At 50.1% G+C, this 27939-nt stretch overlaps 1 protein-coding gene across 5 annotated transcripts in view; it reads right to left on the bottom strand.

Moving 5' to 3' along the window:
• GGNBP2 (gametogenetin binding protein 2) overlaps window positions 1–27939 on the bottom strand; it is a 129796-nt gene that overhangs the window by 9288 nt on the left and 92569 nt on the right. For all 5 annotated transcript variants that reach the window (XM_029611656.1, XM_029611657.1, XM_029611655.1 and 2 more), the window contains 2 exons: window positions 7664–7858; window positions 7309–7468 (listed from right to left, as the gene is read on the bottom strand). In XM_029611656.1, the coding sequence (XP_029467516.1) occupies window positions 7309–7468; window positions 7664–7858 (355 nt within the window). The remainder of the gene's footprint in view (window positions 1–7308; window positions 7469–7663; window positions 7859–27939) is intronic.

Raw genomic sequence — 27939 nt, 5'->3', positions numbered from 1 at the left:
CCATTGTTACAAAAGGAAAATTAGTTCTTACCTGATAATTTTCGTTCCTGTAGTACACGGATCAGTCCAGACACCTGGGTTGTGACTCCGCACCAGCAGGTGGAGACAGAGTAAAACTTGTCGGGCTCCCTACATATAGTAAGGTGCCACCCACAGCCCCTCAGTCGCACGTAATGTCAAAGCCAGATAAAGCCAAAATTAGCTAACTAGAAAAAAACCCCAAACATGAGGCCAATTCACAACAGCCCCTGAGCTGGAGCCGAAAACCTTCAGAACCATGAACACAACGTGCAAAACTGCAAAACTACAATGGCCAAATAAGCAACCGAGCAGACTCTCTCTCTTTCTTCTGACATAAACTACAAGACACAGACGGGCGGGAGTCTGGACTGATCCGTGTACTACAGGAACGAAAATTATCAGGTAAGAACTAATTTTCCTTTCCCTGTACGTACCGGATCAGTCCAGACACCTGGGATGTACCAGAGCCAATTTACCCAGGGTGGGAAGCAGAGAGTCCCGCTCGGAGAACACTCGCCCCAAAACCCTGAGCCTCAGCCGCCTGGACATCAAGCCTGTAATGTCTCGTGAAAGTGTGCAACGATTTCCACGTTGCCGCCCTGCAGATCTCCTGTGTGGACACACTAGAAACCTCGGCCCAAGACGTGGCCTGCGCCCGCGTCGAATGAGCACGAAGCTCCCTGGGTGCCAACTTGCCCTGCAGAAGATACGCCGAACCAATCGCCTCCTTGAGCCAACGCGCAATCGTGGCCCGTGAAGCCGCCGATCCTCTACGAACCCCCGACCAGAGAACAAACAAGTGATCGGAAACCCGGAAAGGATTCGTAACTTCCAGATAACGAAGTAGAATCCTACGGACATCAAGTTTCCTCAGTTCCCTCGATCCCCTGGCCTGAGGATCCATGGCCGAAAAACCGGGAAGATCAACTGACTGATTTAAGTGAAAAGACGACACCACCTTAGGTAAAAAGGAGGGGACAGTCCGCAGAGAGACACCTGTCTCTGTAAAACGCAAAAACGGTTCTCTACAAGAAAGAACTTGTAACTCCGAGACCCGACGCGCGGACGTAATAGCGACCAGAAACACTGTTTTCAATGTTAAATCCTTCAACGTCGCACGCTTGACCGGTTCAAAAGGCGACCCACAAAGAGCCGAAAGCACGCAGTTTAAGTTCCAGGAGGGACACGGATTCCGGACCGGCGGACGGAGATGCTTTGCCCCCCGCAGAAACCGTGTCACATCTGGATGGCCCGCCAAGGACACTCCCCGGACCTTACCTCGAAGGCAGCCAAGGGCTGCCACTTGAACTTTCAGGGTACTCCAGGACAGTCCCTTCGAGAGGCCCTCTTGAAGGAAAGAGAGAATCTCCGGCACATCCGGCCGAATGGGGTTCACCTCGTGAGCACTACACCAGTCCTCAAAGACCGTCCAGACCCTCATATAGGTCAAAGACGTGGACTGTTTTCTAGCCCTCAACAACGTGGTGATCACTGCCTCGGAGTACCCCTTGGACCTCAGACGCGCCCTCTCAAAAGCCAAACCGCGAGACAAAAGTGATCCGCGTCCTCCAAACAAACGGGTCCCTGCCGCAGAATGGTCGCGTCGCCCCGCAAACGGAGCGGAGATTCCACCGCCAACCGCAGTAGATCCGCGAACCACGGACGCCGTGGCCACTCCGGCGCCACCAAGATCACCTCCGCCGGATGTAGCTCGATCCGTCGGAGCACCTTGCCTATCAGAGGCCACGGGGGAAACACGTAGAGCAGCACGTCCGTGGGCCAAGGAAGCACGAGTGCATCGACCCCTTCCGCGCCCCGCTCCCTCCGACGGCTGAAGAACCTCGGAGCTTTTGCGTGGTGGCCATCAGATCCAGACGTGGCTGACCCCACCTGGCACAGATGAGACGATATGCTACCTCCGGGAGCTCCCACTCCCCTGGATCTAGCCGGTGCCGGCTGAGGAAGTCCGCTTGTACGTTGTCGACGCCGGCGATGTGTGACGCCGCAATGCTGCTGAGGTGCCGTTCCGCCCAGCACATCAACTGAGACGCTTCCTCCGCCACTTGCTGACTCCTTGTCCCGCCTTGACGGTTGATATAGGCTACTGTGGTGGCATTGTCCGACAGGACTCGTACCGCCCGGCCCCGTATCCATGGCAGAAAAGCTTGCAACGCCAGCGCCACCGCCCTGGTCTCCAACCGATTGATGGGCCACTGCGATTGCTGGGCTGACCAGACACCCTGCACCGAGCGCCCCCCACAGACCGCTCCCCAACCCGAGAGACTGGCATCCGTCATGACCACCGTCCAGTTGGGCAGGATCAGAGAAACGCCGCACGTCAGGTGGTTGGGGCAGAGCCACCACTGCAGGCTGGCCCTGGCGCGGTCCGTGAGAGGCAGCGGGCGCAGGAACTCCTCCGAGACCGGCCTCCAGCGGGAAAGTAACGCTGATTGTAACGGTCGCAGATGAGCAAAAGCCCAGGGCACCAAGGCGAGTGTCGACGCCATGGAACCCAAGACCATCAGGTAATCGCGGACCAAAGGGCATCGTAGGGCTAGCAAACGCCTCACCTGTCCCTGAAGCTTGAGGACCCTGTCCTGAGTCAGGGATACCGTGGCCTCCTTGGTGTCGAACAAGGCCCCCAGATATTCCAACCTCTGGGTGGGCTGAAGGTGACTCTTGGCTAGATTGACCACCCAACCAAGCGACCGCAGGAGCTGCAGAACCCTGGCCACCGCTTGTCGGCACTCCATTTCGGATTTGGCCCGAATAAGCCAATCGTCCAGGTAAGGGTGAACGAAGAGCCCTTCCCGTCGGAGCTGAGCAGCCACCACCACCATAACCTTGGTGAATGTGCGTGGAGCCGTGGCTAGACCGAAGGGAAGAGCCCTGAACTGGAAATGCTTGCCCAGGATGCAAAATCGCAAATACAGATGGTAGGCTGGCTGGATCCCTATGTGGAGATACGCCTCCGTCAGATCCAGGGACGCTAGGAGCTCGCCTGGGCGAACCGCAGCCACTACCGAGCGAATGGTTTCCATCTTGAACCGGGGAACACGGAGGCACCGGTTTACTCCCTTTAGATCGAGGATCGGACGATACGCTCCGTCCTTCTTTGGAACCACGAAATAAATGGAGTACCTGCCCATGCCCTGTTGCGTCAGCGGAACGGTAGTGATGGCGCCTAGAGCCTCCAGACGCTGGAGGGTTGCCCGTACGGCGGCTCTCTTGGCTACGGCCTTGCAGGGGGAGACGAGAAACTTGTCCCAGGGTAGACGTGCAAATTCTAACGCGTAACCGTGTCTTATCACGTCTAACACCCACTGGTCCGAAGTGATTTTGGTCCATTCCTCGTAAAAACGCTCGAGGCGCGCTCCCACCAGTGGAACGGCCTCTTGAGCCCTCGCCGAGAAACGAACCAATCGCGTATCATTGGGCCGACTTGGCCCCGGATCCCGCCGAGGATCCCCCTGACCTGTTGAATCTCTTCCCCCGAAAGGACTGAGGCCAGGTCAAGGCCCTGGCAGCGCCTCCTCGGAAGGATTGGCCCGCCCCCGCTGACCTCTGCGGCCTCTGGCGACGGTTGTTTCAGAAACGGTTCCGTGCAGAGAAATTGGGTCTAGGACGTGGCCTGTCCTCCGGTAGCTTAAAAGCCTTGTTCTCACTCAGGAACTGCATGATATCATCCAGCTGCTTCCCAAACAGCAACTTCCCCTTAAACGGCAAGGCGCCGAGATGAGCCTTAGATGTACCGTCCGCCGCCCAGTTTCGGAGCCAGAGAAGACGGTGCGCTGAAACCGCAGACACCATGGCCCGGGCCGAGGTGCGCAGCAAATCGTGCATGGCATCAGCGCTGTAAGCGATTACTGCCTCCAGAAGGTCCGCCTGAGCAGCCTCCCCTTCTGAGAGACCCGCATTCGCTTGTAAGGTCTGGGCCCAGCGGAGCCCCGCCCGCAACGCAAAATTGCTGCAAATAGCTGCCCTGGCTCCCAGGGCTGACACCTCGAAAACCTTCTTGAGCTGCACCTCCAGCTTCCGATCCTGGACATCCCGCAGCGCCGTAGCGCCTGTGACGGGAATGGTCGACCTTTTGGTGACCGCCGACACAGCGGCATCCACGCGAGGGAGCCGCAGGAGCTCCAAAGCATCCTCCGGCAGAGGATATAGCTTATCCATGGCCTTACTTACCTTGAGGCCCAGCTCCGGGGTGTCCCATTCTCGGAAAAGAATGTCGGACGCAGAAAAATGGAACGGGAACGCCACCGTAGGACCCGCGAGTCCCAGGAGTACCGGATCCATCTTAGGCCCTTGACGGGTTTCCACCGGCGGGGCCTCCACTCCAATTTCGTCGAGGATCGCTGGAATGAGAGGGGAAAGCTCCTCCCTCTTAAACAGGCGGACGACCTTGGGGTCGTCACCATCCCCCGTCTGCGCGCCCTTGCCTGCGCCTGACTGCGCTGGACCTTGCTCATCGGGCCCCTCAGGCCCTCCAGGCGCCCCCGAGATCGACCGTTCCTCCTCCGAGGAAGTGGATTCTGAATCCGTGTCCTGGGGCGCGCCACGCGCCAGCCGCTTGTCCTTCGGGGGCACCGACTTGTCTCTAGGGCGGGCCGACCTCTTCCGGGAGCGAGACCGTCCATCTGCATCTCCTGGCACCTTCCCGTGCCTGCGCCGCTCCCTCTGATACTTCGCCAACTTTTTTAATAAAAAATTAAAATCCTCCGAAAAGGACTCCTCCGAGTCCGAGTGCCCCTCCCCCGAACCCCAGTCAGCCGCATCGGAGGCACCCCGAGGCGCCCCCGACGCGGCCCGAGGCTGGGGAGAGAGCGGAGGGGGCTGGGAGCCAAGTTCCATGGCTCTCCTAGTCGCCTCGTGGACGGACGACAAAATGGCCGCCGCTCCCGCGCTAAGTGGGAACGGATCCGGCCCCCCCTCCTGAACTGAAACAACGCGCGGCGGCGAACGAGACGCCCGGGTCCGACCCCCCCGATCGCCCCCGGACGGTCCCTCGCCTCCGGCGAGGCAACTAGAGCACATGCCGTCCCTCGAGACTCACGTGCGCGCGGAACCGCACGCGCGGCAGGCGGCCCCGACGGGCATTCCGGCCGAGAACTAAGCCAACGAAAACGCCGCCGCCCTAAGGAAAAAAACGCCCCCCCCCCCCCCCGAACGAAACCGTCGCGCGGGAGAGCGAGAGAGAGAGAGAGAGAGCCGGCGCAAAAATAAAAGAAACTTTTTTTTTTTTTTTTTTTTACTTCGATCGCTGACCAGGGTGCTGAAAACCTCCGGGCTCCACTGGGGGTGAGTGAACCGGGCTCCCTGGTGTCACCCCCAACGCTGCTGCCAGAGGGGCCGGGTCCACGACCCCAGCAGCGGCCTCTACCAGGGGAGGATGATCCCCTCAGGATCTGACAACCCCCCTGGGAGACACTTCCACCGGGAGCTTCCTGGCCAAACTTTCTAATCAATTTTCTTATTTTTTTTTTTTTTTACTATGAAATAAAATAAAAAAGGGAATCCGCTATCCTCTTTTTTTTTTTTTTTTTTTTCCTGTTTTTTTTTTTTTTTTCTATCTATCCCTGACTGGCTAACTCCAACCCCAGGGATCCCAGAGACTGTGGGTGGACCTGCCCCATCTGCTGGAGACAGAGAAAGACTGAGGGGCTGTGGGTGGCACCTTACTGTATGTAGGGAGCCCGACAAGTTTTACTCTGTCTCCACCTGCTGGTGCGGAGTCACAACCCAGGTGTCTGGACTGATCCGGTACGTACAGGGAACACCTAATTTTCAGGAGAAGCATCTAAAATAGCAAAGGTGGAGTTGGTCAAATACTTAAAAGGGTACAATCACTCCCCCCCCCCCCACCTCCTTCTTCCCATGCAGGCAGTTCATAGCTCTGGCTCCTTGATATGGGACTGCTAAGAAGGCTGCAGCTATATTCTTTAGGTAACGGAAGTATCAAGTGCTATCCAAGTGGTGATACCTACTGGCTAGCTTAATAATGACAAGTGAGATATCCATATCACACACCAAGACTGTTAGCGTCTTCTAGGATTTTCTGTATTGTTCTGCACTGTTTCGGCAACTCAGGCTCTTTGTTGGATTGTTTGGCATTTATATTGGGGATGGTTTTATGGTTTAAGAACATGCTTAGACCAGAACAATGACCCCTCAAGCTCAGCATCCTGCCTCTGACAGTGGCCACTCTAGGTCACATGGAAGTACCCAGCACATCCATTTCATGCTGCTCACTGCCATAAGCAAAAAGGTGGTGAATGCCAAGTCTACCTGGCTAATAACTGTTAATGGTCCCGTTCTCCAGGAACTTGTACAAACCTTTTGCAAACCCAGCTACCAGTTAAGTTTCATGGACCATTCCCTGGTCCTATTTGAAAGGATACATGCTCTTCTCAAACATTTTTTGCGATTTTCATCATAATCAAGATATGACTGCTCATCTGCTCTCCTTTCGCCTTCTAAATTTGCTATGATAAAAATCACAGGTCTTGCAAGCAGTTAATGAAAGTTTAAATTACTTGCAGTGAGTGTGTGGGTACAGGAAGGGCCTAAGATTTACTAAAACAAAAGCAGTGACGCCATCTTGGGTCAGCTAATAGGATTATATTGCAGTCTTTAAGCTGTGCTGACACTGGACAAAAAAAGGCTGAAAGCACAAAAGTTGAAAGGTTTGGGAACAAAAAAGACAGTAAACAACAGCCAAGATGGACATGTGGTTTTTAAATTTGATATATGCAGTAATCATTTAAGGTAGGACCCTGGGGACACAGGTGCAAATTATGCTTTCCCATGAGATTAACATGGTAAGACAAGAATTCAATAAATGTGATACATGATTAAATCAACAAACTAGGCCCTGGAGCTAGGAAGAAATGCCCATTCTGTGTCTATTTCTAGAAAGTGTAACAACTTTATTTTATAACCCTGCTGAAGACATTTATTTATGCCATTCTCACACATGCCAGATGCTCTAAATTTAAATATAAAGGCAGTGCAATAACCAAGAATGCTAAGTTATTAACATGAAAAGATACGATTCACATCCTACACTAAGGATCTCAGCAAGATCTTTCATGTACAAGTACCTTCATACACAAGTCTTACTGTAGAAACTACGGATTTTCTGTAACAGCAGCTTTCTAACATCACAATCGAAAAGTCTTATTGTTGCAGAAATCTTAAAATGTCAATTTGGTTTTCTAGCAGTTTCAGTACACCCTCCCTCTACTTAGACATTTAGTGTTATAAAAGGAAAGGGCGCCGGCATACCTTTTTTAACTTTAGGTGAGCCCAACAGATTACCACTGCTCGGACATGTGCATGAAGTGCTTTCATTGGTAACAATAACTTCTACACAGCTACTGCTGCTGCAGCTCTCTTCTGTGCTGCCACAAGCTTTGCAGCTACTTTCCATGAAGTCGGATGGCTCCTTGAAAAAAGAACAGGTGGACAAAATGGGGATTTCTCTTAAATCCTCAGAGGATTACCACCATACCACAAAATCAGAAGACACAACTGGTGAAAGGAACAGAAAACCAAGCACGATAAACTCAAGGAACGATGGTTATTTGAAGGCAATGGAAGAAGAAAAATCCAAGTGAAAACACACACAAGGCAAGTTTACCTTTTCCAAATCGGTGACCGCTTCTTCTGTGGCCTGCAGAGGAACAGGAATCTCACAGGCACACTTGTTTTTCCGTCTGTTCTTCCGCTTCTGGCGCTTTTTCTCTTGTTTCAGCTCTTGAACTCTCTCTTCTTCTAAGAACTGCTCACAGAGTTGTTCCAGTCTGCTGATACCCTGTACTTTTTCCACAGCCATCTAGTATCACACAAAGAAGGAAACCAAAGAGGTGAGAGGCAGACACTGTGCAACCTGCAGATCACTTGCTTAGAGGAAGTAAAAAAAAAAAAAAAAAGCATAGTTCCTTTTCAGCAAGAGTCAAAATTAAATTACGTAAACTATAAAAGTCACACCAAACAGATATCAACTTGGACCAGTTTTACTGGTAACATTCTAGTTCAGTTCAGATGGCAGAATGAACAAAAATGTGCAGTTGCTCACCTGTAACAGATGTTCTCCTAGGATAGCAGGATGTTAGTCCTCACATGTGGTTGAGTACAGAGCTCCACGCAATCAGAGAGACCAACAGTGGCCGAACAAGGTGCGAGCAGGCACAACACAACAGCGGCACTGTAGGTAAACAGGGCACAGTTTGGTTCCCACAAGAAGCGCGAGCATAGTTGGGGGTTCAGGTCTGAAATAGATTACGCTGGACGGACTGACCAAAGGCACTGTCCTTACGGCCGTCCCTGTCTAGGCAGTAATGGGCCGCAAACGTGAGAAGAGAACTTGGCAAATTTCAACGATGGGGACTGCACGCAAATACACCACCGATGTTGCCATAGCCCGCACAGAGTGAGCCTTTACTCTGCCAGCAAGCTGAAGGCCTGCCTGCGCGTAGCAGAAAGCAACACAATCAGCCAGCCAGCTGGACAAGGTCTGCTTACCAACCGCCACCCCCAGCCTGTCGGAGTCAAAGGACACGAAGAGCTGGGTGGACTGCCTGTGGCTCGCCATGCGACCCAGGTAGAACGCCAAAGCCCTCTTACAGTCCAGGGTGTGATGTGCCCATTCCTCTGGGTGGGAATGAGGCCTCGGAAAAAAGGTGGGCAGAACGATGGACTGATTGAGATGGAAAATCGGTCACGACCTTGGGCAGAAACTTTAGATGTGTACACAAGACCATACAATTGTGGAAGAACTTCGTGTACGGTGCGTACATAACCAGAGCCTGAAGCTCACTGACTCTATGAGCTGAAGTGATCGTCACCAGGAAAATTACTTTCCAGGTGAGGAACTTCAGGTCGCAGGACTGTAGCAGCTCGAAAGGAGGCAGCATGAGTCTTGCCAGGACAACGCTGAGGTCCCAGGACACAAGCGGAGGCCGAAGAGGGGGCTTCAGCTGGAGGAGACCCCACATGAAACGGCCCACTAAGGGTTGGACCGAAACAGGCGTGCCAGCTATACCTCAATGATACGAGCTGACAGCACTGAGGTGCACCCTGACGGAACTGGTCTGGAGCCCACAGGTAGTCCAGTAGCCGGGGGAAGGGGCATGAGAAAGGGTCTAGACCATGACCCCTACACCAAATGGAAAAACGTTTCCACTTTGAGCTGTAGGACTTCCTGGTCAAAGGTTTCCGGGACTCCACCAAACATCCAAGCCAAGAGGGCCAGTGCCCGGAGGTTTGGATAGCGCAGGGTGCCCCGATTCTGCAATATAAGGTCAGGTGCCGTCCCCAGCTGGATGGGCGCTTGCTCAGACAGGTCTTGCAGAAGTGGGAACCAAGCCTGTCGAAGCCAAGAAGGTGCCACAAGTATCATGGTCTCCCTGTCCTGCTGAAGTTTCAACAGAGTCTTTGAGAAGAGCGGTAGAGGCGGGTACGCATACACCGGGCCCTGCCCCCAGTGAAGGGAGAAGGCATCGCAGGCCGGATGGTTGTTCCCTGGTACTAGGGAGCAGAACCTGCTCACCTTGTGGTTGAGAGGGGAGGTGAATAGGTCCACATCCGGCATACCCCACTGATGGAACAGATCAGCCGTCATTGCAGGATTGAGAGACCGGTTGAGGTTGTCCGCCAACACATTGAGGTAACCTGGCAGGTAGGTCGCCCGCAGATACATCCCTTGAGAGAGGGCCCAGTCCCAGATTTGCACAACTTCTTGCAGAAGAGGAACGAGCCCATGCCGCCCTGTTTGTTGATATACCAAATTGTGACCTGGTTGTCCATCTGGATAAGAACTGCCTTGGAAGACAACTGGTCTCAGAATGCCCATAGGGCATACTGTATCGTCCGAAGCTCCAGAAAGTTTTTATCTGACAGCGGGCTTTGGTGGCGGTCCATAGGCTTTGCGAGCGCAGGCCGTTCATGTGGGCCCCCTATTCTTGGGGGGGAAGCATCGGTGGTGAGAGTCACCTGGGGCAGAACAGGCTGGAAGGGGAGTCCTCATTCCAGGTTGGGAAGATCCTCCCACCAGGCTAGGGATAGTCTCAGAGGCTCCAGTCACTTACGGACCCTCTAGATCTTGAGATGCTTGCTGCCACTGGGAGTGCAAAGCCCTCTGGGGGCTCTGCATGCAGAGGCGGGCCAACGGAGTTACATGGACAGAAGCCACCTTTTGTCCCAGTAGGTGGAGCAGGGTGGGCTGGCACCCTTCGGCTGTTGTGGACAAGGATAGCCAGCGAGGTGAGGACGGTCGCCTGGTCCTGGGGCAGAAAAGCTTTCGCTTGCACCGTGTCCAGCCTGGCTCCAATGAAGTCCAGCTGTAGGGATAGACAGAGGTGCGACTTGGGAAAGTTTATGAAAAACCCCACAGTCTGCAGGGTCTGTATTGTTAAGGCCAGAGCTTGCAAGGCTCCGGAGCGAGAGTAGCTCCCAACTAGCCAGTCGGCCAGGTATGGAAATACATGGACCGAGCGATGCCTGAGGTAGGCGGCCACCACCACCAAGCATTTGGTGAAAATGTGGGGGGCCAATGCCAGCCCAAAGGGCAGCACTTTGTACTGGTAATGTGAAGTCCCCACCACGAAGCGGAGGTACTTCCGGTGGCTGGGGACAATCGCAATATGTGCGTATACTTCCTTGAGCAAAGCCAGTCTTCTCTTCGGAGGAGTGAGATCAGTGTGCCTGGAGAGACCATCTTGAATTTTTCTCTTTCAAGAAACTTGTTCAACACCCTGAGGTCAAGAATGGGGCGCAAGCCACCATCCTCTTTGAAATGAGGAAATACCTTGAATAGAACCCTTGGCCATGCTGACAGCGAGGGACTGGTTCCACCACGCCCGCTGCAAGGAGGGCAGAGAGTTCCGTTTGAAAGATGACCAAATGGGCGAATGAGCCCCACAATGGACATGGGGGAGAGGTCTCTGGGAGCCGGCTGAAGTGCAGACAGTACCCCTGGAGAACGGTGGAGAGGACACAGTGATCTGATGATAACTTTTCCTAGTCACAGGTGAAGCTGAGGAGCCTGCCGCCGACTGAGGATCAGATGCCAGGGGTCCGGCCAGCTGACTTATGCTCTCTTGCCACCAGTCAAAAGCCTGTGGTTGGGGCCTGCTGGGGAGCTGGTTGCAATCTAGGCACCCGCTGTTGACGGGGACGACCCCTGGAACTGGTGCGAGGTGGGCGAGTCTGGATGGCCAGCGGATATTTCCTCTGCCGATAAAAAGGTTTTGGAGAGCCCGGCCTGGAGGATTTCCTGGCTGAGGAAGGCCCTTCCGAGGCAATAGCTGAAGTGTATCATGGTGGTCCCTCAGCTGCGCCACTGCATCCCGGACTTTGCCCTCAAACAGGTTCTCACCTGTACAGGGGAGGTTGGCAAGTCTGTCCTGGATCTCCGGCCGGAGATCAGAGGCCCGGAGCCAAGTCAATCTCCTGGCACCGATGCTCACAGCGGCCAAGTAGGCAGCAGTTTCAAAAACATCGTAGGTGGAACGCACCTCGTGTTTACCCGCCTCCCGACCCAGCAAAGCGATGGCAGAGAAGGCTTCCTGCTATTGCTGGAGAAGACCCTCCGCGAAATCTTGGACTCTGTTCCAGAGACTGCGATTGTACTGGTCATATACAGTTGGTAGGCGGCGATGCGGGCAACTAGCATGACGCTTTGAAAGATTTTCCTGCCCAGGGCATCCAGCTCCCTATGTTCATGTCCCGGAGGAGTGGAAGCGTGGGTATGGGAGCGCCGGGCCTTTTTTTTTTTTTTTTTAAGGCTGTCTCCTATTGAATCCCATGGCCTGTTGCACCAAGTAGGTGGCATCGGCCTTTCTGTTAACAGAGGAGACCGAAATGGAGTGCTCCCACATGCGGAGGAGTTCTTTGAAAATCTGGTGGATTGGAACCACTATAATTTCCTTATGAGCGAACTGGAGAACTTCCAGCATTTTATGACACACATCCTCCTCCGTAAGGAGTTGAAAGGGGATGGCTTCAGCCATGGCCCTGACAAACCCCGCAAAGGACAAGTCTTCGGATGGTGACCAGTGCTGCTCCTCCAAAGGGGAGTGTTCCGAAAGGGGTAGTCATAGTCTGAGGATGAGTCTATGGACTCGTCACCCCAGGGGTCATAGGGCCCCTCCTCCTTACTGGGACCGGCATGTCGTGGGCGAGGTTCTGAGGGGCATCAGCCCTATGTTCCGAAGGCCCTGAGGGCACCGGCGGCATCAATGGTTCCCCCTGCATGGAGGGGATCACCGGCCACGGCAAGCCGGAGGGATCCGGCAAAGGCTTGGGGGAACCGTGGACGAGGGAACACGATACCGGCCGTATCTTCCTCCTTGGAGGACCTGAGAATCGGGATCGTTCCAGTAGAGGGCATCGGTGACCAATAGGGCATAGAGGGCCCTTCGGGCACCGGTTGCAACAGTAGAGCGCCCAGGACGTCCAGATGCTCCAGCAGTGGTGCCAACATTGATGGCGGAGGCTTGGGCACCGTAATGGGGGCCGGTGGCACCGGCAGTTCAACACTGTGCAGCACTTTGAGCACCGCCAATTGCACCCTGCAGTCCAACTCCTCCTGGAAGTCCTGGGTGGCCAGGAATGATGGAGAGGGATGAGGCATCATCGGCTCTTCCTCGGGTTTCAGAGGTTGCATCGTGCCCTGCACCGGTGCTGGTGGGTAATGCCTCGGGCTACCGGGTGCACCGGAGGATGGGGCATCTGATGGCAGGTGCTGCTTTGATGGCGGCTCAGCAGCCGCAGATGCTGCTCCAGAACTGGAACTGTCTGCCAACAGTGACCGGTGTCTATGCTTGGGGGATTGTTTCCAGTGCTCGGCCTGGTCTTTCCCCGGCACCGAGGAAGCCAATGACCCCAAGGTCCAGGAGAGAAGGGAGACCATAGAGGATTGATCCCCTTCTCCCCGATCCTTGGAAGTACTAGCTAAAGGGATTGTGAGGGGAAGTAGGTCGGACGGCTCCCTGCGAGCTCTAGGTGTCGAAGGGACAGATGCAGGCGAGGAGGACTTTGGAGTCCTGAAAATTTTTTCCATTTTATTGAGGCGTGCCTGTCGCCCCTTTGGGTGTCATCTGGTCGCATAGACGGCACCCCGGAGGTCATGTGAGGCACCCCAGGCAGAGAATGCAAACCTTGTGCAGATCCGTGATGGGCATGGTCCGTGGGCACCGACAAAAATTGGTCAATGGCATGAAAAATACCCAGTGTGCGGTCGATGACCAGCGGACACTGTGGAGTGGGGACTCGTGAATCAATAGCAAGTTTGGGGGAAAAAAATGGCTGAAAACGAACCTACCGTACCGAGGGGGCACCAATCGCGAAGGGGGACCCGACCAAGATTTGAAAAACAACTCGAGGAATCGAGGAAAAAGCTGAAAAGGGTTGGCGCTCCATGGACCTTAAGGCAACTGCACCGCGGAAAAGAAGAGAATGAAGGGGGACCTCAAATGGACGCGCGGATAGTAGTAGGCTGGGCATGCTCAGTCTGCTGGTCAAAGCTTCTAGAACTTTGACAAAAGTTTTCCGTGCCATTGTGAGGACTACCATCCTGCTTGTCGTAGGAGAATTCAGATTTCTTTTTTTCATTCTGATTTACACTGGCATTTAAAGTTTTCTGAAAGCTTCTCTTACTTGGCCACTGTCACCACTATGAATCTCTGTAAAAGGCCATCTAGGCATATGATGCACTGTGGAAATTCCTGCAACTGTACCATTCTTTACAGGTCAATGTATCCTTCCTTTAGTCCCACCAAACAGTTACATCAAAATGGGGCACCTACATGGTTTTGAAAGCAGTTTTCCACTGGTCCCAGAACCAGATACCAATAAAGGTTCTAGTTCTCTCCAGAACCAAGACACTATTGAGCTCTGCACTACCAAGTGCATAAATACCCCTGTAATCGCTTAAAGGAGAAAAAACTAAGTCAGATAGAAATATCTCAAATACACAAGTCAAGTGTAGAATCCATAAAGTAGAGTAAATGCAAGCAGCATCAAAAAAGGTTAACCATCGGATGAATGCATATAGTCAGAAATGGAAAATTACCAAATATATAAAAACTGGCACCTGGCACTTACGCCAGGTCCAGTGAGGAGCCACCAATGTGGTAGGCCTGGGCTCGGGCCCAAGCCTAGTGAAGAGGCACCATGGCTTGAAGCTGCTTTTTGCCCATATAAAGGAGAGATCAAAGGGAGAGGGGGAAAAAGTAAACAAAAAAATATAAAAGAAACCACCATACCCAAGCAAAAAAAAAAAAAATTATATATATACTTTCACACACAAAAACAAAGAGTAATGAGAGACTAAAACCAAATCAAAGAGCAAAGATGGAAAAAGAAATATGAAATAGACAAAACAAGTGAAAGAGCAAAATGCAACAAAATTATTTAAAAAATAGAGCAAAAAGGCAAAAAATGTAGAACTTACATACTTGATAATTTCATTTTCATTAGTGTAGACAGATGGACTCAGGCCCAATGGGTTATGCTCCACTGCCAGCAGATGGAGAAGGAGTCAGATTTCAAAGCTGACCACCCTACATACACCCCCTGCAGTGAACTCAGCCCTTCAGTATTCTCTTCAAAAGCTACTGTGAACATACTATTGAAAAAACTTGATTTAAAATATGATTTAAAAACTGATAACAATAACTATACTCAACCAATCAAACACTGAACCCCAGTACGAATACAGATGCCCTGATCTAGGGAGTGATGATGGCTTACCCGTAATCTCTTAGAATTGAAATCCACTCCATGGGCGAATCCTTGGCACTGTTCTTGGGCAGCCATGAGCGGGATGCTGAGTCCATCTGTCTACACTAAGGAAAACGAAATTATCAGGTAAGTAATTTCTCCATTTCCTAGCATGCAGCCAAATGGAGTTAGGACCAATGGGATGTACAAAAGCTACTCCCGATCGGGATGGGAGGCTGCTCGCGGTCCGGTTAACACCACCCTTGCAAAGGCTGAATCCTCTCAGGCCTGTATGACCAGGTGACAGAACCTGGAGAAGATGTGCAAGGAGGAACACTTTGCCGCTTGGCAGATATCAACGGGAAAAACAGCAGTCTAGCTTCTGCCCATGAGACTGCCTGAGCCCTAGTAGAATGAGCTTTAACCTGAGAAGATAAAGGCTTTCCTGCCTCCACACAGGCTCTCGTGACCACCTCCTTAATCCAGCGAGCTATGGTAGCCTGCGAAGCTAGTTTGCCTTGCTTCCTTCCACTGTGAAGGACAAACAAGCGGTCCATCTTTAGGACTGGTTCCAGATACCGCATCAAAGTTCTACTGACATTCAAAGATGGAGGAGCAGTATTCTTTCGCATCCTTGTGCTTATCTAGGGATGGCAACGAAATGGACTGATTCAAATGAAACTCTGAGACTAACTTGGGCGAGAAGGATGGAACGGTACGAAGGTGTAATGCTCCTGGAGTCATCCAGAGGAACGGTTCCCGACACGACATTGCCTGTAGTTCAGAGATGCGACGTGCCAAGCATATAGCCACCAGGGATACCTTTTTCAAGGTAAATAAACGCAAGGAAAGACTGCGCAGCGGCCAAAAGTAGGGCCCTGCCAAAAATTCTAATACTAGATTAAGATTCCACAAGGGAACCAGCCACCATAGGAGTCGCTGGAGGTGCTTCACCCCTTTCAGAAAATAGGCCACGTCCGGATGAGTCGACAGGCGGGTTCCATTCACATCGCCCTGGACCTTCAAGGAGTTAAGGGTCAAACCTTTATTCAAGTAGTCCTGCAAAAAATCCAGAATTAGTGGGATTTTGACTACCCAAAGGGGGACACCGCATTCCTTGCACCAGGCCTCAAATACTTTCCAGACCCGCACATACGCTAGGAACGTACAGAACTTCTGTGTGTGGAGTAAGGTGGCAATTACTGCCGCAGAATATCCTCGCTTCATCAGGCGAGCCCTTCTTAAGGACCAAACCATAAAACAGAATCGAGATGGATCCTCGTAGGACCTGTCTCTGCTGTAGCAGGTTCCTTTGCAGTGGGAGGCATAGGAAGGTCTCCACCAGGAGTCTCCACATGTCCACATACCACAGACGCCTGGGCCAATCTAGAGCTTCTAGTAAGACTAATCCCCTGTAGTGCTCGATTCTGTGAATGACTCTGCCCAGCAGGGGCCACGGAGGGCAGGTGAATAGCAACTCTTCTTCTGGCCACGTCTGATCGAGAGTGTTGACCCCAGGGATCACTGATATCTTCTGCGACTGAAGAATCGGGGAACTTTTGTATTGTGAGATGCGGCCAGCAGGTCAATGGACAGGAGACCCAAGCGATCTATTATCAACTGAAAGGCTTTGCTGACAACGCCCATGCTCCTGGATGCAGACTCTCCCTGCTTACCAAGACTACTCTGACATTGTCTTTTCCTGCAAGGTGGAAGGCTGAGAACATCTGTAGATGTATTTCTGCCCATTCCATAAGGAAATCTATCTCCTGTGACACTTGTTGGCGCTTGGTTCCAACCCTGGCAGTTGATGTAGGCTACCATTGTTGCGATGGCTGACATTATACGGACCGCTTGACTCTGGATTCTGTGTCTGAATTGTAGACATGCTTCCAAGCAGTTGATATTCCAGAGGACCTCCTTCATCGGTCCAACGACCCTGGGCCATCAGTTCCTGACAGTGAGCTTCCCAGCCCCGGAGGCTCGCGTCTGTTGTGAGGACCAGCCAGTTCGGAGAGGACAGAGGTACACCCCCTGCTCAGATGAGCTTCATGCAGCCACCAGTGCTGCCGAGAGCATACTCCCATCAGTAAGTGGAGGGGAATCGAATAATCTTGAGACTGCGGGTTCCAACGTGGCAGTAGTGAGCGTTGAAGTGGTCACGTGTGCCATCGTACCTCCAGGGTTGCTGCCATCAAACAGAGAACTTGGAGATAGCTCCACGCCGTCGGGCGTATAGTGCTCATCAACTGACGCACTTGGGACATCAACTTCCTTATCCGCGTAGTTGGAAGGAAGACCTTGCCCCTGCTTGGTGTCGAACCGGACTCCCAAATATTCCAAGGACTGGGAGGGCTTGAGACTGCTTTTGTCCAGGTTTACGACCCAACTGAGTTCCTGACGCAAGGAGCTCACTCTGTTGGTCACCCAGAGGCTTTCTTCCATGGACTTGGCCTGGATCAACCAGTCATCCAAGTACAGGTGCACCAGGATTCCCTCTTTTCTCAATGCTGCCGCTACGACCATCATAATCTTGGAAAATGTTCCAGGCTAGGCCAAAAGGCAGTGCCCGGAACTGATAATGGTGACCCAGTACCGCAAAGTGTAGAAAACTATGATGTTCTTGATGGATTGGAATATGTAGGTGGGCCTCGGATAGGTCTAGTGATGTTAAGAACTCTCCCGATTGCTCAGCCATTATTACGGAGTGCAGGGTTTCCATGCAGAAATGATTCACTCGTAGATGTCGGTTGACGCTCTTGAGGTCCAGGATGGGGCGAAAGGAACCTTCCTTCTTAGGTATGATGAAATAGATGGATAACGCCCTGTATTTTCCTGGGGCGCAGATACTGGGATTATAGCCCTCATCCTGAGAAGCTTTAAAAGACTAGGTTTCCACTGCCTGCTTTATTTGCTGGGAGTGGCAAGGAGACATCATGAGTATGTCCTGAGGAGTGCTGTGAAATTCCAGCGCATATCCTTCTCATATGACCTCCAGTACCCATTTGTCTGAAGTGATTTTGACCCATCTCTGGTAGAAGAGGTACAGTCGACCCCCTATCTTCTCGCTCCGAGGGTGGGTAGGCAAAATTTCAATGGAACTCCCAGCATCTTCAGGGTCTGGGAAACCAGGGCAAGCAATTCATCTCTATGGAAAACCCGTAATATGGTCAGATATGGTTCTAAACCAGGGGGGGGATTTCCCCATCTTCCAAGGAATCTGTATCCACCTTTTCGTCCATGCCGTCCAGGTCCCTGCCAGGGATACCCTTGGTGAGGCGAGGCATGCCTCGAGGTCTGCCAATAGGGCTGGGAGAGGGAGGGCTTACTGGCTGAGATTCTGTCTGGACAGGTAGCAGACTGAAGACCCTGGTAAAATTCCTCCCAGGAGAAGGGAGCCAGGACCATGCCTAGCCCAGGAAGTACTGGGGTAGGTGCCACTGAATTTCCCTTTCCCATGGATGTCCCAGTCCCGGGGGTAAGAACATAAGAAATTGCCATGCTGGGTCAGACCAAGGGTCCATCAAGCCCAGCATCCTGTCTCCAACAGAGGCCAAACCAGGCCACAAGAACCTGGCAATTATGGGGTACTTTCAGTTAAGGCTGTGGCTAACCCATCCTCTGAATGGGAGGAGTAGGGCTTAGCGAAGTCCAGGGAGGCCAACTCTCCCTGGGTTTCCTCACAGTGCGGACATAATTTGGAATCCAGGTCAGACTGTGAAGCCCTAATATGACAAGCAGCGCAGGGAGAAAGGCGCTTATGTTTCTTGGCTGCCGGAGCCACTGGTGGCGGTAACTGTGTGTTCTGTCAGCTCGTGGAGTTAGTAGGTTGTGCATGCTTGTACGCACATGATGTTATGTGCAGAGCGCATGAACAGAGCCAACACAGACGTTCTATGGAGGGCAATAATGCACGCACAAAAACGTGCACGGTGTGCCAAGCCTAAAGCGGGACCTAGCCCACCTGGGGGGGGGGGGTGTGTGTGTGAAGGGTGGGGGGGCTCAACTCGCTTGAAAGCTCACTTCCCTTTACCCCAACAGGATCGGGAACGACGTCGGTATGGCGCGTTGAGCAAGGAGACTGGAGGAATTCTTACCAAAACCCTTCCAAATGTCTTTGAATCGGGAGGTAAATCTTCTCTCTCTCTCTCTTTTTTTTTTTTACTTACTTGGGCTCAGCACTTATCAGCTGAGTACAGAGACTGCCTCCGGCTACGGGGGAAGAGGGCTTTGGCAGTCACCGCCGTACTCTGCTTCCTGCACCGCCTTTCAGCTGTTTAAGCAGCAAAGTCCGGGGATTGGTGACGTCATCGGACAGGATGGCCGCTAACTCTGAGCTCCCTGTTACCTCAAGCTATTATCTGATTGTATCGCTGTCCATCCTCCCCAAAAGAGGCTGATTTTGTATAAGGCTGTCTTCCTAACCAGAGACGATGACTTCCAAAAAGAAGGGGTCCGACTTTAAACAATTCTCTTATGTAAAAGCCGCTCCAGATTGGGACGGGCACAGTGGACCAACAGAGGCTGAGATGGTGGACGCTGCTGACAAGGAGACCGATCCGGCTGTTGGCCATCTAATGTCATCGCAGCCAGATGTTCCTTCTCGGGAGGAATTCCGCCAATGGTTTGGTGAAATAAGAAAAGAAATGAGAGACAATAAGAGAGAATTGATCGACATGATGTCGGACTTGAGAGAGGAAATGGTCAACATAGGCTGGAGAGTCGACTAATGTGATACCAGGATGGATGCCCAAGCCGATAAAATAGGGAAGATACAACAAATGTGTGACAAGCTGCAGTTATCAGTAACCAACCTGCAAACAAAATTGGAGGACTTAGAAAACTGAAATCGCAGATGCAATTTGCGATTGTGGGGTGCCCCGGAAACCAAAGAGTTTGCTGACTGTCAGTTGGTAGTGAAACAGCTAAGCATGTTCTTCCTTGAGCAAGATAATACTACTGGCTCTCTGAGTGATCCTGTCATTGAGCTTGAATGAGCGCACCGATTGCTGGGGGTGAGGGTTGGTAACAGACCCCGCGATATAATCGCGTGTTTTCTTCGATTCCCGGTGAAGGAGAATTGATTGAGTGAATTTGCGGTAGCCCGGCACCAATAATCATGGATCTGGAAAACTCACCCCATTTCAGTGTTTGCAGACTTATCTCCGATCACCATTAAAAAGCGCCTGGAATTTCAAGAGATAACTTCGGTCCTGTGAAAGGCTTAAAATATCGATGGCTGTTCCCCTTCAGGATAGCCATCATAATCTGAGGCACCACGGCTAAAGCCAATTCGATCAGCGAAGCAGCAGCCATTTTGAAGACAGCAGGTGTTGCGGTCAAGGTGCCGAAATCTTCCGTTGTCCTGCTTACACCAGTGCGCGAAGACCCCACGATGGCATAGAGTGGGGAAGGATGGAAGAAAACTGCGACGGCACTCAGGTGACCCCATTCTAGTTAAATAACTGGGCACTGGATGAACTTTGATATGTCAGTGGTCTCATATGGCTCTCTTTGGGCCTATCATTCCTTTTTGCACTGAGACAGCTTATTTTCATTGATTGCGTGAATGGATGCTGCATTGTATGAATGGTTTTTGTGTATGGGGTGGATCTCTGCGATAGGTATTTTATTTATTTAACATTTTTATATACCGAAATTCATGTAGCAAAAGTTACATATCAATTCGGTTTACATTATAACATTAAACAGGCAAGACAGAGTGCAATTACATCGAACAGTTGGATAAACTTGGATCAAGTAACTGGGTATTAAAGAACAAAAGATACAATAAATAATGAAGTACTAGAAAGGACCTGGCTAAAATATACAGTAGACATGTTACAAGGTGCACATATTTGGAAAGATTGAGAATAAAATTATTGGTATGGATAGAAGGCTTGTTCGAATAGCCAGGTTTTGAGTCTCTTTTTAAAGGCGATAGGGCAAGGTTCTTTCCGGAGGTCTGGTGGTAGAGAGTTCCATTGCGCGGGGCCTGCTGTGGATAGAGTACGTTTATTTAATGAGGATTTGATGGTTGGGGCGAGGAGAGTATCCTTTATAGGCTGTGTAAGATGCAAACTCTGAGGGGGCTGGCTTAGCGCCCGTGTGGATTACCAGTTCCTTCTGCGATGGCAGTTTTGCTACGATGTAGTAGCGGATGGCTCTGGGGAGGAGGGGGGGGTTTATTGTCATTGCTGTCGATTTCCCTCTTACAAAATATTGTTGTTCTACATGATTATATTTCTTTATGCTTTATTACTGATTACAATGGGTAAGGTGACCCCACAAAATGCAAGGGTTTGGGTGCTCGGCCTAGCAGGGAGGGCTTCAGCTTGGGGGAGTGATTATACTATCTTATTTTGAGCAAGTTCATTTTCCTGACGATCTGCCTGTTCATGATACATATAACACCTGATGGCACATATTAGGATTTTTTGTTGTTGTTGTTATTCACAGTTTATTAAGGTCAACCAAAGACAATACAGATAGCAAAATTACTTACCTTGTAATAGGTGTTTATCCCAGGACAGCAGGATGTAGTCCTCACATGTGGGTGACATCATTGATGGAGCCCTGTGCAGGAAAACTTTCTGTCAAAGTTTCTAGAAACTTTTGACTGGCCCTATGAGGCCACTGAGCATGCCCAGTATGCCATGATATTCTCTGTCACAGGGGTCTCTCTTCAGTCTCGTATTTAGCAATAAGCTTAAGCAAAAATAAAATAATAAAAACGTATCGGACCAACTCCGCGGGGTGGCGGGTGGGTTTCGTGAGGACTACATCCTGCTGTCCTGGGATAGCACCTATTACAAGGTAAGCAATTTTGCTTTATCCCAGGACAAGCAGGATGCTAGTCCTCACATGTGGGTGATTAGCAAGCTAGAGGCTGAGTCATTTTGTAGTGAAGAAACAGTGAAGTATTGTTGGTTAAAATGAGGCAGCCGACGATCACAGTAAACTGGATGTAGAAGGAGTTGGGATTAAACTGGAAACAAGTTCTTTAAGACAGATTGTCTATAGGCTGAATCTTGTCGTCGTCCTTTGTCCAAACAGTAATGAGCTGCAAATGTGTGTAGAGAACTCCATGTTGCTGCTTTACAGATGTCAAGGACTGGCACTGAACAATAGTGTGCTACCGAGGTTGACATTGCTCTTACTGAATGCGCTTTTACTTGTCCTTGGAGAGGAAGGCCTGCTTTTTCATAGCAAAACTGAATGCAATCTGCTAACCAGTTGGATAAAGTATGTTTTCCCACTGCTTTACCCGGTTTGTTTGGATCATAAGATACAAAGAGTTGAGTTGATTTTCTGTGGACTGCCGTGCGGTCTAAGTAAAATGCTAGCGCACGCTTACAGTCCAGGGTATGTAAGGCCCGTTCTCCTTGATGAGAATGAGGCCTTGGAAAGAATGTGGGTAAAACTACTGATTGGTTCAAGTGGAATTCCGTAACTATTTTGGGAAGGAATTTTGGATGTGTACGGAGAACCACTCTGTCATGTAGGAATTTTGTATAAGGCGAGTATGTGACAAGTGCTTGAACTCACTAACCCTTCTAGCCGAATTATTTATTTATTTAAAAACTTTTCTATACCGTTGCTAAGTTAAATACCATCGCAATGGTTTACATGTAGGCACATATTTAATGTAGGTAAAAGTGTAGTATAGTACATTCTAACAGGTGCCGTCAAAGGTTTGGTTACAATATATCATTAGACATAGTCATTTAGCAAAGTAGTTCATGACCAATTGTACCAAGGTACTTACACCGGTAGTTTTATCACACATAGTATTATAGTTATGCTTTATTGTGGTGTACAGTTCATGGACTAATCTACTGTACAGTCCTAAGGACTGTGAGTCGGTGCCTGTCTTTTCCCGAATAATTCCTCTCTATTCTCCTGTCTCTTTGTAAAATGCTTGTTTAAAAAGCCATGTTTTTAAACTTTTCTTAAATGTCTTGAGATCACTTTGCAGTCTGATCTCTGGAGGCACTGTGTTCCAGATTATGGGTCCTGCTAGTGATAGGGCTCTTTCTCTCACTTGGGTCAGTCTTGCTGTTTTAACTGATGGAATGGTTAGGAGTGCTTTATTTGCTGATCGGAGGTTCCTGTGTGGAGTGTGTACCCATAATGCTGTGTTTAACCAATGGAGTGTGTACCCGTAATGCTGTGTTTAACCAATCTGATTTCTCATCATAAATTAGTTTGTGAATGATACATAGGGCTTTGTAATGGCTATGAGGAAGATAGTCTTCCATGTGAGAAATTTAACATCACAGGAATTCATGGGTTTGAAAGGAAAACGCATAAGTCTTGTTAATACCAGATTCAGGTCCCATTCTGTGACTGGTGGCCGAATTGGTGGTTTAAGTTGAGTTAAACCTCTCATAAACCTGCTGACAAGAGGTTGTATGGATATTGGTGCATCTCCCATCTTGTTATGGTAAGCCGAGATTGCACTTAGGTGTACTCTGACAGATGAAGTCTGTAGACCAGAGTCTGAAAGATGACATAAGTAGTCAAGTAGAGAAGTTGTGGGGCAGGAGAAAGGGTCAATGTTCTTTTGCGTGCACCACAAGGTAAACCTTTTCCATTTTGAAGAATAGTTCTTCCGTGTTGAAGGTTTACGTGAAGCTATAAGCACTTGAGAGACATTAGTTGAAAGATTGAGTGGTTGTAAGATCAAGCTTTCAAAATCCATGTTGTCAGGGATAGGGATTGAAGGTTGGGATGGTGCACCCGATCCAGATCCTGAGTTATGAGAGTGGGAGCTACACACAGGCGAATTGGTTCTCTGATCGAGAGGTCTAGAAGTGTGGAAAACCATACTTGTCAAGGCCAATACGGGGCTATGAGAATCATGGACCCCTTGTCCTGTTGTAGCTTCACCAGAGTTTTGGTTATGAGCGGTATCGGAGGATACGCGTATAGAACGCCTGAGTTCCAAGGCCGAGCAAAGACGTCCTTGGCTGGCTGGTGTTTCTGTCTGTGCAGAGTGCAGAACGTGTCCACTTTGTGATTCAGGTGTGATGCAAAGATGTCTATTGTTGGATGCCTCCAACGTTGAAATATCCTGGTCGCTACTGAAGGATCCAGGGACCATTCGTGTGGTTGGAACTGACGACTGAGTCGATCTGCAACTACATTGTGAACGCCTGCCAGATAAGTGGCCCAGAGAAACATTGAGTATGTCAGGGCCCAACCCCAAATCTGTGCAGCTTCTTGACAAAGGAGATACGAGCCCGTACCTCCCTGTTTGTTGATGTACCACATGGCTACTGCATTGTCCGTTTGGATCAGAACAGTCTTGTGCGAAAGGCAGTCCTTGAGCGCATAAAGCGCATAATGTACAGCTCGAAGTTCCAGGAAATTGATTTGAAATGTTGCTTCGAGTTTGTCCAAGTACCATGGATTTGGAGATTGTTTATGTGAGCTTCCCAACCCAAGGTGGATGCATCTGTAGTTAAAGTTATCTGTGGGACTGGTTGTTGGAAGGATAGGCCCTTGCGCAAATTGTCCTTGTTCACCCACCAAAGTAGAGAAGAACGTAGCTGGTGGGTCACTTGAATTGGAGAATACAGTGGTTGAATGGCTTGGATCCATTGTGATCTTAAAGTCCATTGCGTTACCCTCATGGTTAACCTTGCCATAGGAGTGACATGAACTGTGGATGCCATGTGGCCTAGTAAGGTTAGAAATTGATGAGCTGTTGCTTGTTTCTTTGAGTGAATCGAGTTTGCCAGTAGGGAAAGTGTTTCTGCCCGATCTTCGGGTAGAAAAGCTTTTGAGAGGATGGTGTTCAATTCTGCTCCTATGAATTGAAGCAGGTGAGACGGAGTAAGATGGGACTTTTGATAATTGATGAGAAAGCCCATGGAGTGAAGTAGAGTAATTGTTCGACTGAGAGAAGCCAGAGCTCCTTGTTGAGATTGACTTCTGATGAGCCAGTCGTCTAAATAGGGAAAAACATGGTCACTTATAGAAACATAGAAACATAGAAATAACGGCAGAAGACCACCAAACGGCCCATCCAGTCTGCCCAGCAAGCCCCACATCCTTTTTCTCATACTTATCTGTTTCTCTTAGCTCTTTGGTTCTATTTCCCTTCCACCCCCACCATTAATGCAGAGAGCAGTGATGGAGCTGCAACCAAGTGAAATATCAAGCTTGATTAGTTATGGGTAGTAGGGGAAGTACTTTCCTTGTGCAAGTGTGCTGCTATTACTGCCAGACATTTGGTGAATACTCTGGGAGCAGAGGCAAGTCCGAATGGCAGTACTCTGTATTGGAAATGTTGATGACAGACCATGAAGCGCAGATACTTGCGATGAGGAGGGAATATTGAAATGTGAGCGTAAGCGTCTTGAAGATCCAGAGAACAAAGCCAATCTCCTGTTTGAAGAAGTGGAAGCATGGTTCCTAGAGAAACCATCCTGAACTTTTCTTTCTTTAGAAATTTGTTGAGATTTCTGATGTCTAGGATGGGACGTAGGCCTCCGGTTTTCTTTGGAATGAGGAAGTAGCGGGAATAGAATCCTCTGCCCTGCTGAGTCCTGGGCACCGGCTGTACTGCCCTGGCTCTCAGAAGGATGGATAATTCTACTTGCAATTGGGTTATGTGATTTTCTGTTAGCGAAAGAGGTCTCGGAGGAGAATCTCTTGGAATTGAGAGGAAATTGAGTTGGTAACCTCGAGATATTATTGCAAGTACCCATTGGTCTGTTGTTATTTGTAAACAATGGTTGTAGAAGTAGGATACTCGGCCTCCTACTGGAAGATCTGGATGAGGATTGAAGAGATGGCTTCGGTCTCTGGGAAAGGCATCAAAAGCCAGCAGCCGGTCCCGTCTGTGGCGGAGGTTGAGGCCTAGCCGCCCTAGGTTGTCTGGGTTGAGCTCTTTGTTGTGGCCTAGTAGATCTGCCCCTTGATGTTGGAGGGTAATAACGCCTCTGTCGATAGAAGGGCCTTCTAGGTTCTTTTCTTTGAGGCCGACGAGATGACTGTGTAGCTGGATCCTGTGGAATCAATGAAAGTTGACGCAAGGTTTCTGTGTGCTCTTTCAAGTGAGCAACCGCATCTTGCACCTTGGGACCAAAAAGGTTATCACCAAGATATGGGAGGTCAACTAATTTTTCCTGGACTTCAGGCCTGAGCTCAGAGGCTTTAAGCCATGCCCAACGTCTTGCACTTATTTCAGATGCCGCCACTCTGGATGCTGTCTCAAACCCATCATAGGCAGCACGGACTTCATGCTTGCCAGCCTCAAGTCCTTTGTGAATAATTGCTTGGGCTGCTTCTTGATGTTGTTGTGGCAATGATGGTATAAATTCTTGCATCTGTTTCCACAGATTTCTTTGATATTGAGTCATGTATAATTAGTAAGATGATATCTTAGTATTTAACATGGCTCCTTGATATACCTTTCTTCCCAGAGAATCCAAGAATCTGTGATCCTTTCCTGGGGGAGTAGAGGAATGTGGTCTTATCTGCTTTGACTTCTTTTGTGCAGATTCTACCACCACCGATTGGTGTGGAAGCTGTGTTTTTTGGTAGCCAGGAACAGACTGCACCAAATAAGTTGTGTCCATTCTCTTATTTATAGCAGGCACTGAGCATGGGTGCTCCCAAAGTCAATGCTGTAATTACAGGAGGACGTCATGGACAAGTATGGCTACTACTTGCTTTGGAGGATCCACAAATTGGAGAACCTCCAACATTTGTTGCCTTGAATCTTCCTCAGTCACCAAGGTGAAGGGTATGATGTCCGCCATATCCTGGATGAAATTTGTAAAGGATAAATCCTCTGGTGGAGATTTCTTCCTTGGGTCTGGAGGTGAAGGATCTGACATAAAATCTTCAGAGGAAAGTTCTGTATGGCCATCGTCCCAAGTGTCGTATGGATCTTCTTGATGAGGAGATATTGGAGAAGATCTAGGTGGGCGAGGAAGCCCTGAAGGACCTGGTTGTGGGTCATCAAGGGGTATCCCTTCAGGCCGTTCTTCTCGGGGCTTGGGAGGAAGAGCACCTACTACTTCGTCAAATCTCTTCATGAGGAGTTGATATAGTGCTAGCTCTGGATGCCCTGGATCCCCAGGCGCCCTTAGCATCGAAGGCATCGGGTGCGGCATCGAAGATGGGTGTCATCGATGATCGTGCCGGTATCACTTTAGGCTGTGGTGCTGGCATCATTGCCGGCATCGGTGCAGGCACCGGCATCAATGGAATCGTCGGCATCAGTGTTGGTACCGGGATCGATGGAGTTGTTGGCATCGGTGTAGTCACCGGCTTCGGTGGGATCACCGGCATCGTTAGTAATACCGGCATCGGTTCGGAAACCGGCATCGGTGTAGACACCAGCATCGGCGAGGGCGCCGGAATGGACATCTTCTCCTTAAAGGCCTGGAGCACCGCTTGCCGGATGAAATCAGACAATTCCTGCGGAACAGCTGGTACAGGCAGAGCAGTTGAACTGGTGGCGGTGGAGGCGTCGATACTCCTTTCACAGAGCCCTGTGGAGGTTCAACTACTGGTGTTTCTTCGTGAGGTGAAGACCCCGGCGTCGAGGATAGTGGTGTTTCCTGACGTTTTGGCCGCTTAGTGGTCGGTTCCTCCGGGGAGAGAAGCCCTGTCGGTGTCGATGTCTATGACGGTGTTCGACTACTGACCTCGTCGATGCTATCGATGTCGTTGGCGATGGATGGTCTCCCGACCCCTCCGGACGATTTTTCAATATTATTTGTTTATTTCTGGCCGGAGGCGATTTTGTCAATGTCGAGGGAGAAGGCAAAAGATGTAGATGGAATAGATGCTCCATCTTCTCTTGGCGAAGTTTTCTTCCCTTTGGAATTATTTCTGCACATTTAGGCAGGTTGTGACATCATGTTTGTCCCCCAAACAAAGAACACACGCGAGGTGTGGGTCTGTAATGGACATTGTCCGATTACAGATAGGACATTTTTTAAATCCGGTAGCCATTTTCAATCGACAGCCGTCGAAGAAATGAGGGAAAACTTATGAGAGAAAAATTTTTTACTCAAGGAGTAAAAACGAGACTACGATTACTCACCAGCCGGTGGAAATATGAGAGATCCCTTGTGGGAGAAAATAAATGAGAAAATAAGTGACTTTTAGTCAGCAAACACTGTGAGAAAAACTCACAAGGCTCCTGCTCCGCGATGCCTACAGCAT

The sequence above is a fragment of the Rhinatrema bivittatum genome, chromosome 8, assembly GCF_901001135.1.
Source record: "Rhinatrema bivittatum chromosome 8, aRhiBiv1.1, whole genome shotgun sequence".
Taxonomy (NCBI): domain Eukaryota; kingdom Metazoa; phylum Chordata; class Amphibia; order Gymnophiona; family Rhinatrematidae; genus Rhinatrema; species Rhinatrema bivittatum.
This window is presented reverse-complemented; position numbering and strand designations above follow the sequence as displayed.